The following is a 13,589-nucleotide window of genomic DNA, read 5'->3' on the forward strand; positions in this document are numbered from 1 at the left end:
AGAGTTATATTAATTTTGTACATGTTGTAGTTAGTCGGGTAAATATGAGACTCTCAGCAAAAGATTGCTTCATGCTATCTGAAACATTTCACAGATGAAATTCAACATCCAGTGCAAAACATTTTAAGAAAATACATTAAATTGATTTTGTCAAAGAACTTTAATTTTGAAACCATATTTACCACAAATATGTAATACCTTGTAAGCAGGATCTTGCATCTGCTTGTCTGAGAACAAGGTTGTCATCAACATGCCCATATTTGACTGTCTCAGGATGAACCAAGTGAATTATTTCATGATCATGCCCATATATGGACATACTGATTGTTCAGGATGAATCAAGTGAATTATTTCATGAACATGCTCATATATGGACATACTGATTGTTTCTGGATGACACAAGTGTTGTCATTATAATGAACGACCCATGAAGATTCCGGGTAGAATAGGTCTTCAGCAACCCATGTTTGCCGTAAAAGGTGACTATGCTTGTCGCAAGAGGCGACTAACGGGATTGGGTAGTCAGGGTTGCTGACTTGGTTGATGCATGTCATCGATCCAAAGTGTGTGGATCTATGCTCATGATATTAATCCCTGGATTGTCTGGTCCAAACTCTATTATTTACAGACCGCCGTCATATAGCTGGAATATTGCTGAGTGCGGCGTTAAACAACAAACCAAACAACCAACATTATAATGAATATGCCCATATATGGAAATGTTGATTGTTTCTGGATGACCCAAGTGTTGTCATTATAATGAACATGCCCATATATGGAGATACTGATTGTTTCAGGATGAGCCGAGCGAGTCCCCGGAAGGGTCCCCAGTGACCACACAACCGGGCTCCGCAGCCACCTTCAAGTCGACCGATGCCATCCCATGCCCCCCTCCCCCCTCGGAGACCACAAATCTTAACGCAGACAACAAGCCTCAGTACGGCTCGGAGGAAGCAAGTTGACCGTCCAGTGTCTCATAATGAATAACAAAGGCTCGATATTTTCACTTCCATATCTTGATATACACCAGCAGGGATAGCTAGTGTCCGGTTTGACGACTGACGGAAGCTGATTCATATTAAGCATGCTGACTCAAGGAAGACCATTATCTTGTTTCAACAGTTTTTCCGCACTCAATCATTTGTTGAGAACGATGCAGGCTCTTGGTTTATAATATTCACTTTCTCTAAAAGCTGGTCTGTTTTTGCTGGTTCTCTGAATGCAGTTATAGTCGAATAATTTTGAAGTCTTGGCAAAGTGAATATGCTTTTTCAAATTTGTATAACCTGGTGAAGAGGAAAATAATGTTTCTCTTTTCTACGATTAGATTTTTAAAATAGATCTTTTTCTTCTCTTTCTGCAGAAATCTCCTGCTGTGCAAATTATGAAAAAAAAACTTGAAAAAAAGGTATTATGGATTTTCAAATTGAATTTTATATTACCAAACAAACGAAGAAATCCATGATACATTCCGGCATGTGTATTTTGTTGTACCAGTTGTGGACTTGGTGATAGAGAAACCATTTGGAACAAGAGGTTCATTGACCATTTAAATTAATTAATCATGTATCAATTTAAAACTTTTCTGAGAATTTTTATTATTAAGTTTTTAGACATTGTGACTGAACAGAGGTGCTCACGTACTAAGAATGATCTCTTTAATATACCTCTTAAAAGAAGTAAAGGACACCTGAATCTTTCACATTACTATAGTTCGTCTGTCTTTACAGATGAACTATAGCAATATGAAAGAATCGGGTGGCATGACAGATTAACTATAGTAATGTGAAAGAATCGGTTGTCCTTGACTTCTTTTGAGTTGTATAGATGATCCTGGCAAAGGTGTTTCATGTTAGTTTTCAGTCTCTTTATTATACTCTTTGACCCAAATAGCATGGTGGTTGATACTTTTCGACAATTTTGTTTGGATTTTAAGAATTTTGTTATGTGTGATACTTTTCTCCATCCCGACTGAATGTGAAGCAGGGGAGACAACTCAGACACAGCCGACGACGACATCAATTTCATACATTGGATCAGCTTATTAAGCTGACAGTTTATTAGCAACCTTTTACATTTGTCTTTTCAACTTGATCTTTCAAAAAAATTAGTATATTCATGAAATCTTTGTACACCCGAAATTCAATTTGTTTTAGAAATGTTGCGAACATTAGAAAGAAGCTTTATAAAAACATCAGTCATGATTGTCATGATAGACCATGATATAGTCAAAAATGTCTGTTGAAGTTTCAGATTTTATAATCTTTTTTTAAACCTTGGAATATGTTTTATCTGGAGTCATCCAATTAACACATGACTCCTATTTATTCTTAGTATTCTGACCTAACAGCTATTAATATGGTCAGGTGACCAACTCATGTTTTCATAATGAGAATAACTATAAATACTAAAACAATGTATCCATGTTTGTGCTATTTAAATTTAGACTTTAACTGCTGTTTCAACAGTGACTTAACCCTATTTTCAAATTAGCAGAGAGCTTAATATGTATAAAAGGTGACAAGTTGCAGTGATTTAGAGTTATCTGCCCCTGGTGTGTACTAAATGTTGGAATGGACCAAAGCCTCAGTGTGAAAAGAATCCTGTCCGACATGGTTACAAATTGATTTTAGTTTGTCACAATGGTTGTTTCACAGTGACAATCAGTGTTAATGTAAAATGTTATTTTATCATTTACTACTAAAAAAATGCCAAGGACCACCCGATTCATTCATAATACTACAGATAATCGGTCATGGCATGACACATTAACTATAGTTATATTAAGAATCGGGTGGTCACAACTTCTTTTGAGCAGTATGTAATGGACAGTGTTATCGAAGCGATAAACCAATCCGATAAACAATTAGATGGTCTCACGATTTGATAAATATGCAAATGAGGTCACCTACCAGGAACTACTTTCAAACTTGCATATATTTGTTTTTCAATGACAGCTCAAACAAACATTAATGAAGTAACACTCCAAGTAAGTTTTGATCGGGGTTTCCCGATGTGTCACTGCTTCTGTTGACAATTATGGCTGCAAAGCATTTGGCACTATATGATAGGTAGGGAAGTTCGCTTCATAATTGTATTCATACACGGTTTCTAAAGTAACTTCAGTGAGTGAAAATACTTCGATCTAAGCGTTGATTATTTTAAGAATGACATTATTAACCTCGTGTGTGTCAAATATAAGGAATATAAAATATGTATTAAGCTCGCAATACAGTTTTTATTCTGACGTGATATGTATGATATGGAAACACTCTTGGCTAATAATGTCTGTTGCTGCCAGTGAAAACATCAGCTACGTTTGCCCGATCTCACATGATGTAACTGCGAAGACAAACTGGTTGTACATATCAAAGAACTTGTTAATATATATGTATATCTACATTATTCACTACCATGAATACTGGTACCCTAGAAATATTGAATTATATGAACTGGACTAGAAGTCCTGATGTTTATGCAACTTGTCATAGTAACTTTCTCAAAAACTGTTGACTCCAGCATTAAAAGGCATTCTTAGTTTTGAGGCATTATTGTGACGCCATTATCGTTTTCATTTCTTCTCTATATTTGAAAGATTTCCCAGGCCAATATGCCAAGTGACATGCGATATAGTATCACAGCCTAGCTTTAAGTGCTGACTCTAGTCTGCCTTGCTCTATAACATTCAGTTCAGTGACACTTTTGAAGTAGGATTAAACATGTTGATGAAATGTATTATCGCTAAAGACAAATACATTTACTTTGTATAAGAAGGAAGGAAAGATGGTTATGAATTTACACTTTGAATTAATTGTGTTTAAATAGTCTTGTTGAAGTATATCAGGTTTGTTGTCATGAATCAGTTCATATAGAAATATTAAGATTGTTTCAAATTGTTATTTAATATGCTGAAGGCATCTTTACCTCTATACATAAATGGATTCATGTATATATGATATATACTATATATAGCTATATATATGTTTACTTTCAACCTGTATCTAGATTCATAGTACAACCGTTGAACATATCACAGCTGATTTCCACCTCTTCTTTAGGGGGCATGCATGGCCCAGTGGTCTATTCACAGTTGCATCCCTTAGCACTGCCAGGATCCTGTGCCCAGATTCACCCCAATTATGATCCTTCTCTCTGTCATACCCATGCTTATGAGTTTCACCAAAGTGGTAAACATCAAAGACATGCAGCATTTTGGACTTACCTCCCACTTTACGCTGCCACAGTATAATATACTTGCTGAACCATTCTCAGTCACTTTGCTGAAATATCAACCCCAGTCAACTCGTTCGTTGAGCTTCAGCAACAATTATTGGAACCAAACCAATGCTGTATTGATTTTTATAATGAATTTTTTAATTTTGGGGGGGGTATTATTGATGTAATGCGGCTTGATGTTCTTCTCTGTACTTTATGTGTCATTAATTCCAAATTTTATTAGTGAGCTGGTCTCAATTATTGACAAGACTTTGTGATATGCTGTCTTTGATAAAACTTTATGACATTATCAAGCTCTTGCTGCATATCGCTGACAAGCTCTTGCTGCCTATGGCTATCAAGCTCTTGCTGCATATGGCTATCAAGCTCTTGCTGCATATGGCTATCAAGCTCTTGCTGCATATGGCTATCAAGCCCTTGCTGCATATGGCTATCAAGCTCTTGCTGCATATGACTATCAAGCTCTTGCTACATATGGCTATCAAGCCCTTGCTGCATATGGCTGTCAAGCCCGTGCTGCATATGGCAATCAAGCCGTTGAAGATATTTGTGTCAAGGACAGGGTTTCAATTTCAAAATCATATATCATGCTGGTGATCACGAAACTGTTAATCATGGCCTCGATTAGTTTATTTCCTGTTATTAGATGTTCTTCCAGAGAACAAAGTGTCATGTCTGCATGATAGGTTCAGCACCACTGAGAGGCAGTCATTGTTGAATGCAATACCACCAAACTGTTGAGATCAGTTTTCAACCGACATATCTAAGAATAGATTTAGTTCATCCTGCTTTCTGTCCGGGGATAGTTCTCTCTGTAGAACAAGTGATTTTCTTGAGCTGTGCAATTGGTTCTATACCTTCAAATCTAAATTGGCCTGATTCACAAATGGTTTGGTGCCATTATTGATTGCCTCTTTCTGATGCAAGATTTCAATAGGACACAGTTTATTTGTGTTATTCTACACAATTTGTGTTTAATAAATTGTAGGATGTTTAATATGATTGTTGATGTGTCCCTGTTCTTGAAATGTCAGTTTGTGCAATAGGTGTGATGGAATCAGTGGAGGTGAACACTAGTGTCTTCACTTTGTCGACTTAGTTTTAACCTTGGTATGTCAGTTGATTTAGGCTTTGTTAGGACTATCAACTACAAGGCCGACTTCCCTGTACGTAGAGCATGTGTGGTTCAGCATCATGGACCATCATGTAGGATCAGTTTCCACTTGTACGCGTTGACTCCAACAAGGCTGTGACTGTTGTGTTTGTTCTCTCTGTGAAGGCCAGTTCTTGCATTGTATACATATAGCATTTACTTGTATTTACATTGTATTTGCATAGCATTACATTTTCACTGAATTTAATTGCATTGTATTTTTGCTGAATTGCATTGCATTTCATTTTATTTTCGCTGAATTGAATTGCGTTGAAATTTCACTGAATTGGATTGTATTGTATTTACAGTTCCCTAAATTTCCTTTCCTTTGCATTTGTGTTGGTAAATATCCTGGCAACATTACAATTTCCCCTGTGAGTTCATTCATGCAACACTTTCACGCTTTCTTTTAGATGTGACAGTTTCAACACTGGTTAATATGGTTTTGTCATGTATAACAATATTCTCCCAAATCTTTGACTATACATTTATATTTATTCCATGAGTGATGTTCCTACCATTGCTTCAATACTACCCAATCTCATTAAAATCAGATCTTAGTTCTCGCTGCCGCTAAACAAAGAGTTAAGGACATCCCATTACGGGTGACGTCAGACCGACCTTGCGCGAACATTGACCAACCGATAGAAGGACTGAGAAGAAGTCCACATTAGCCAATCAGAAGGCAGCTTTCTCATGCTTTATGGCACTAATTTTAATTTGGCGACTACGCTTCGAAACATATTTTGACAAATTCTCGATTACAAATTTGAACCTGAATAAAAGAACATTCAGGAATGGCTAATAGATGGTCTACATTGTATGGATTCAGTCGTTAAACCCGTAACTATCGTTAGGAATATCCCGTGTTAAAGTTTTCGAGGTTGCATTATCAGAATTCACATTCTGACTGTCACTTTCGATGCTCTGATTGGTCGGATGAAAGGTCGTTCTGACGTGACCCCTAATGGGATGTCCTCAGATCTTTGTTTGGCGGTAGCGAGAACTAAAATCTGATTTTAATGAGATTGCAATACTACCTTCATGACCAATGTTGGTTGATAGTTTATGCAAAGATTTCAAATTGCTCACAGTGATCTACATTATTGTGTCACCATCCCTTCGGCATGATTGAAGCAAGAGGAACAGATGAGTTTTAAACAGATGAGTTTTAAACTTGTATCAAAGTTTGTTCATATATTTGATATAAAAAGACAGTGAGATTTTGTTTATCATGCAAAATCATTCTTCCAACATTTTCAGTTTGTAACCAGTAATAAGCATTGTCTTGGGTGTGACAAGTACTGCTAACCAGCCTCAGTAGCAGAGATATCAGGGATGTCTTTTGATTATTCCCTCATGGTAATGTAATTGACGTGATATCTCCTGTGGAGGCAGGTGGTGGATGATCAATTACTTCTTAGTCATTACTTAGTAAGTAGAAACCATGCATTTTTTTTACGAGATCCACATCCAATGAACAAGATTATTTTTATCTCGGCATTTTCTGGAACAAATTTTTTTTTTTATAAAAGTCCCAGGTCCAGAATATGGAATGGCTGGGCTTCATGTGGTCATGTTATCTACTTAAAGTTTGAAGTCCAGTGAATCAGGATGAGACATATTCTTAGAATTAAGGTTTTTAAGTGTGTTTTTTTAAATATTAAATCAGCACTAACAACGTGGCACCAGTTGTCACACATTAGTAGATGGCAGAGTAGACAGCTGTACATGTTCTTGTACACTCAGACACATGGGTTGTAGTTCCTGGGGGCGGTCGGATAGCCTAGTGGTTAAAGCATTTGCTCGTCACGCCGAAGACCCGGGTTCGATTCCCAACATGGGTACAATGTGTGAAGCCCATTTCTGGTGTTCCCCGCCGTGATATTGGTCGAATATTGCTAAAAGCGGCGTAAAACCATACTCACTCACACACTCACTCACTTGTATTTCCTGGACTGCTAAAGTGGCCGTGGATAGCCTAGTAGTAAAAGCGTTCACTTGTCACTCCGTAGGTCCGGGTTCGATTCCCCATATGGGCACATTGTGTGTGATATTGCCTGGAATATTGATAAAATGGGTGTAAAACCATCACTCACTCATTCCCTGACTGCTTACATCTACATTGGTACATCTTCATCATGTCCAAGCATAGGGTTTAAATCTGATCTAAACTATGTCAAATTGGTGATGTCATTCATTCTTTTTGTTAATTGGACATGCAATTTCCTGTATATCTATTTTCCTGTATAGAAAAGTAAATTGGGATACAGACACTCAAAAGATTATCTTTCCTTCACTGTCTTTGCCTAGAAATTTCCAAAATTACCTAGAAAAGTGCAAATATATTACCCAAAATTACCTAGAAATTGCCAAGAAATTATCCAAAATTACCTAAAAATTACCCAAAGTTACATTGAAATTACCCCCAAATACCTGGAAATTACCAAGACATTATCAAGATATCTATGGGGTGAAACTGTGGATATATGTATGTTACACACTGAACACTAAACTGTACCGCATTGAAAGGCTCTTGCATAATAGATAAGATACATGTCCCAGGAGTGTTGCTGTTGTTGACTGGAGAAAGGTGATGTGTTACGAGTTTGACACTTTAGCATGGACTGTTTGCATTTAACCATTTGTACTTTATTACTATTCCCTCCTCAAACTATGTGAAACTATCAATGTCTGTTGCAATCATAATGGTTACGATATTCACAGTAACAAGTTTTGGGATTTGGATTAGAAAGAACCGCTTATTGGAGAAACAACTCTTATGTTAGTTTGTTTTTGGCATTCTTTGTTATCCTCATTTGTCAAGGTGGGTGGAGAAGTGGTTGGAGAAGTGGATTGAGAAGTGGCTCTAATTGATAGCATGTCTCCATCAGGTGTGATTGCCTAATGCCAGCTGTAACACATTGTGAAGACTTGACAGGTTTTGTATGCACTGTAATGTACATCCATCACCCTGAATACATTCAACCACTTTGCTACATAGCAGTGATGTGGGTCTTGTTTTGGTCAACCAATAAAATGAGTCTGTTTTTAGATCCCGGAAGTCAAATAACCCTTACTCTGTGTATGAAATTGATGTGTACTACCATATTTTCTTGAGTATAGTGCACACCCCGTTCTAGCGGATTCATTTTTTGTGGAAAAACATTTTCGAGAATATTATGCACAGAAAAAAATTACAACGTACCCCTTCTGCGATTAAAATTAACTACTACCCATCAAATTGTTTGTATTTATTCACTGGTGATGGAAGCACTTAGTTATGCAAAACCTGTGAAGAATTGACTGAGCTGAAACGAGAATCGTGTTCATTTCAACATTTTGTCATTTTCTATTGAACAGCTGTGCAAGGTTTTGAAACTTGTGATATGTTGTGTGCAAATACTTATGTCTAAATATTTGTAAATAAATAATGTATATCATTGTCCAGTTGAAGTGCTATGTGTTTGTTCTAGAGTACAATAGGCCTGTTTCATTAGTTCATAGCTCATCTGACCACAAGGCAAGCATGAAGTACATTAGGACAAATGTCGGCACTGTGATCTTCCCAAATCTGTTGTAGGTGTTTGTTTATGTGTCAGTCTGTTTGGTAATGACAAATGTACAATAAAACCACAGTAGATGACTTTTTAAGACTGCAACGGTTCATTAATGTTGTGCTCTCATTTTACAAAGAGAACCAAGGTATTCTATTATTACTAAATCCATGTTAACGAGGAAGTATACTCCACATCCTGGTGCTTATTTCTAGACTGGATCCACATGCATAAGTATCCTGAAGCTATGACATTGTCTTTGTGTATTGACTGTAATATGATATATGCTACTTAACATTTGCTGAGGACCACATCTTTGACTGTGGATGACTAGTAGACTGTAGTCTTCACAGTAAACTACAAAGATGCTAATAATGACATCAATCATATAATGTATAATGTCATGGATAAAACGTTGATAACATTAACAACTCCTCATTATGATACCACAACAGCTTGTAACTGTATCTCAGCAACCAGAAGTTTTGAGCAAATGTAGTATGGATAATAAACTTGACTTCAATGGGTTCTCATTGACCAACATCAAACAGACAATTGGCTGAAGCCTAGTTTCTCTTTTAACAATGAGAGAATTGTTGTGATTGTCCATGAACCAGGGCAGCATTCCTTAAAAGATCACCCTGCAGTTTTTTTCAGTTGCAGAAATTAAATCTATTGACCATGTGATGGATAGTCTGCCTTATGACCTTGATGCATTACCTAGGTAGATCTAATTGATCAGTGATGACCAGCTGTTAGAAATAGGTCATCATAACTTGGAATTAATAAGTTGGTCATTGCATATTTCAATCCAACATGTAACAGTATTAAAATGTCTACATTATAGATTTTTAAGGTACAATAAAGCCATTTATAAAACTTTAAAGTTTGATTAAAACCATAATCACCTACAAGATCCATCCTCAAGAGTTAGATGTGTTCTCTCATCACACCAAAGAATTGGGTTCAGTTCCCAACTCTGATACACTGTCCTGGATCCAATTCTTGGTTTAACCACACTGTGGCACTGCTTTATCATGTTCATTCCTTAAAAGAGCACAGAACTTCTGCTCTTACTCAAAGAACAATGTCTATGTATCTTTATGGCACTGATGCTTTGCTGTACAACATGTGTATTACATGTATAGATGTTCATCTGATCCATGACATATTTTTTTCATGTTAGGGATTGGTTTTGCTATTGTCCTGAATCATCTAAGCATAATTTGTCATGCCTAGAATCCACTTCCACTTGCATGAAAGCACTGTGTTTTGTTTTGTACTATTGGCTTTCTTGTTCCTCACCTTGTATTTCTGGTTTCAGGTTTATGCCTGAAACCTCTATCTTTAATCTGGGCTTAGTGACTCGAGAGAATATTTGAATATCATAAAGTACAGAAATATATTAGTAAATGCTTCTGTGTATTATGTTTCCCCAACATACTTAGGCACTGTAATGATTTACAGTAAAACGGTGAAGGTACTGCTTCCATGGAGGTTCTGATTCTAAATTTGATGTCTTCGTGAAACCCAAAGACATCAATCCTCTTGGGCTCACAACATCGGAAGACCTAGGTTGTTTTGGAGTTTATGTCAGGCTGAAGTCCAACCTTATATTCCAATTGGGACAACATATCAAGTTCATTGGCCATGTCCCCTGCTGGCCATGTACCTTGCCCAAACGTCTCTGAATAACAATTCACTTGGCGTGTTAATACATAACCAATCTTCTGAGAATGCAGTCGTGGCATTCTTTCCGGACTACCAATCTGATATGGTTAAGTGTGCATTTGGTGGTGTGTGGAATATGTGGTGGTCCTCCAAGGTATCCAGTTGAAGCAGATGTCATGCTTATTGGCTTTAGGTACTGTGTCTTTCTTCAAGGTCTTAGAGGTAAACGCCTCCGTGGTCTAATGGTAGAGCGTCCACCCGTAGAGCGGAAGGTCCGAGCTTGATCCCCAGGCACGTCATACCGAAAGACGTTAAAAGATGGTACTTGTTGTTACCCTGTCTGGCGCTAGGCATTAAGGGGCTAAAACAAGGACTGGTCGGCTCGGAGTCAGTGTACTATCAGTCAGCATTGTATCTCAGTGTGCTAGCACTATAAATCGGCATCAGTCCGGATTAGTAAAAGCAGCCACACACACACACCTACACGTGCATGCACATCTCTATATAAGTGCAATAATCTTGGACGTGACGTTACACCCCATTTCACCTCACCTTAGAGGTAAACCTTCATGATCTGACACACATTTGGTAGTTATTCCATATTAAGCTTACATGCCATTTACTATGGTTCAAAGCGGTGTTAAGTCCAACTCTCTCAAGGGTATTATCTGACCACTATTGCACTGTAAATAATACCTGTGTACTTGTTAGTTCCCCTTGACCAGACTATTCATCTCGGGGAGTTTGAAGGTGCAGGTCTAAGACATAATGCCAGTTCAGCTATTCAACTGATCGGGTATCACTGTGGCCTAAGGCTTACCATTTTATGTCAGATTTGGTTCCCATGTGCGAGGATTCTAGAGTTCAAACCCAAGATTCACCGTGATTATGATCTTGGGTTTGGTCAGCATCATACCCGTGTTGGCTTCACCAAAGTGATGAACGTCCATGACTTCATCTAATTAAATGCATGCCATTGTTTTATCGAAATACTTTTCAAGCAGCCTGTTCAAGGTCACGCTAAAGGCCTTGCTTGGATTTTTTATTTCTAAGAGGGGCTACACTTCCCGGGTCTTCAGTAAGCAGTTCCTTCACTGTCCCTACTTGCTGTGTTGTTTGTTCTGTGTGATCTGTGTTGTCTCTATGGCTTGGTTGTTAGTAGCGCTCCATGTCCGCGAGAGAGTGTGACGCTTTGTGGAATGGCGGAGTGGTAATGTCAGGAAGTGCTCATGAAGCAAATAAAGGGATGATCCTTTGCTGGTGTTTTTGTTTTTCTTGAATATTGGGGCACAGCTAGTGCACCGAATCGTTTATGGTGCAGAATCGGGAACTTGGTGGATTACAGTTTATTTGATTTTCTTGTCCATACTGAAGTGTTAACAGATCGGCCGTCATATGGCTGGTAAATTGCAGGTAGTGGCGTTAAACAAACAAACATTAGCATACCATGAAGCTGGTCCTTGCCTTCGGTGGGCGGGAGAAAAAAAAGATGAGTTTTTAAATAATTAATTAATGTTAAATAAATATTAAAATTAATATCACAATGAACAATTGTTAGGATGAAAATAGTATACCATGTTAATACTTCTGCTGTTGTCACCTGTGAAGATCCGGTGTAGAATAGGTCTTCAGCAATCCATGCTTGCCCTAAAAGGCGACTTTGCTTGTCGTAAGAGGCGACTATGCTTGTGGTAAGAGGCAAAGATGGTACTTGTGACCCTACCTTACGCTCGGCATTAAAAAGATAGAACAAGGTCTGTTCGGCTCGGAGTCAGTATAAAAAGTCTGAATGGGGTAGCCACGTTAAACTGCAGCATGGTATCTTCGTGTGCTGGCACTATTATTCTGGACGAGTTACAAACAGCCACACACACACACATATGCATGGCCAAGATTAGTTAAATAATCTTGAAGACAACGTTAAATCCAATTTCACTTCACTCCACCGTTTAACATATACCCTATACCTTGTTTATATTTGATCACCATGGAACGCTCTATCAATTAAATACAAGCAAAGTACTGATGGATTTTCTGTTTAACTGCAAAGAGATATTCCAAGAAATATGTCAGTAAAGGCCATGACACGTGCGTATGAAATCTTAACAAGTTTTACCAGTGTTATTGTCATATATAAGATAATTTTCCCCTATATTATGTACTATAATTGCTGATCATATTAACTTTCTTTGAAGTGTCAATGTGAAGGACTTTTTTCAATTGCTTCAATATTGTCAGTAACTCATTAACAATTCCATTATTTTTCTCCAATACAGTAAGAAACATTCAGTCACTGCCACCACTGCCACTGTTACTCAAGCCTTCAGGTTCATCATCGTCTGCTGTATTACTTTGTTGTTCTTATAGGAAAATATATATGTACTCTGCTTCACCGAGAAAGTATTTACTCCCAAACGTTGTCTTCCTCATAATAAAGAAGTTGACGACCATAAATTATTTTCCTTATACACCTTCTTTGTGTCTTGTGAGATTGAGTCCACAGTATCTTCTGATTGTCCATTTTGAGGGGGAGCAGCTATTTTGATCTTGTTTTGATCATTTTTTGTTTGTTTCTTCGTATATTCTATAGGGCTTAACCAAGCATACCCAGAACCAGTAATGAAAGTTGTTCGTACATCTGAGCTTTTTTAATACTATCTATGTATTAATTTATAACTTGACCTTCAAAGTGACATTGACCTTCAAATGTACCTCCTACATGTAGGTGGTTTAATAATCATTGATTTTAGGCAAACTATCAATAATATCCTACATAGTAAAGGTATTTGCAAACGGTGATATGCATGTGTTGTATAAATCTATTATTAATGAAATTAGCAATGGGAATATAAAAATTGCACATTTTGACAAAATGGGGGGGTAGGGTAACATATTACCAATTTTTTTTTAACCATAAAGGCTATGTGGAATATGAACACTGCCGTCTCCCCATATGACGTGTCGGATCATTT

General features: G+C 37.4%; 1 protein-coding gene across 1 annotated transcript in view; it reads left to right on the plus strand.

Moving 5' to 3' along the window:
* Nucleotides 1–11,857, plus strand: part of LOC139466733 (dnaJ homolog subfamily C member 5-like) — a 33,529-nt gene extending 21,672 nt beyond the window's left edge. The window contains exon 6 of the mRNA XM_071248391.1: nt 798–11,857. Coding sequence (XP_071104492.1) covers nt 798–962 — 165 coding nt within the window. The 3' untranslated portion in view covers nt 963–11,857. The remainder of the gene's footprint in view (nt 1–797) is intronic.
* Nucleotides 11,858–13,589: the final 1,732 nt, after the last annotated feature.

The sequence above is a fragment of the Haliotis cracherodii genome, unplaced genomic scaffold (genome assembly GCF_022045235.1).
Source record: "Haliotis cracherodii isolate W230 unplaced genomic scaffold, xgHalCrac1.p SCAF_19, whole genome shotgun sequence".
In the NCBI taxonomy this organism is placed as follows: Eukaryota; Metazoa; Mollusca; class Gastropoda; order Lepetellida; family Haliotidae; genus Haliotis; species Haliotis cracherodii.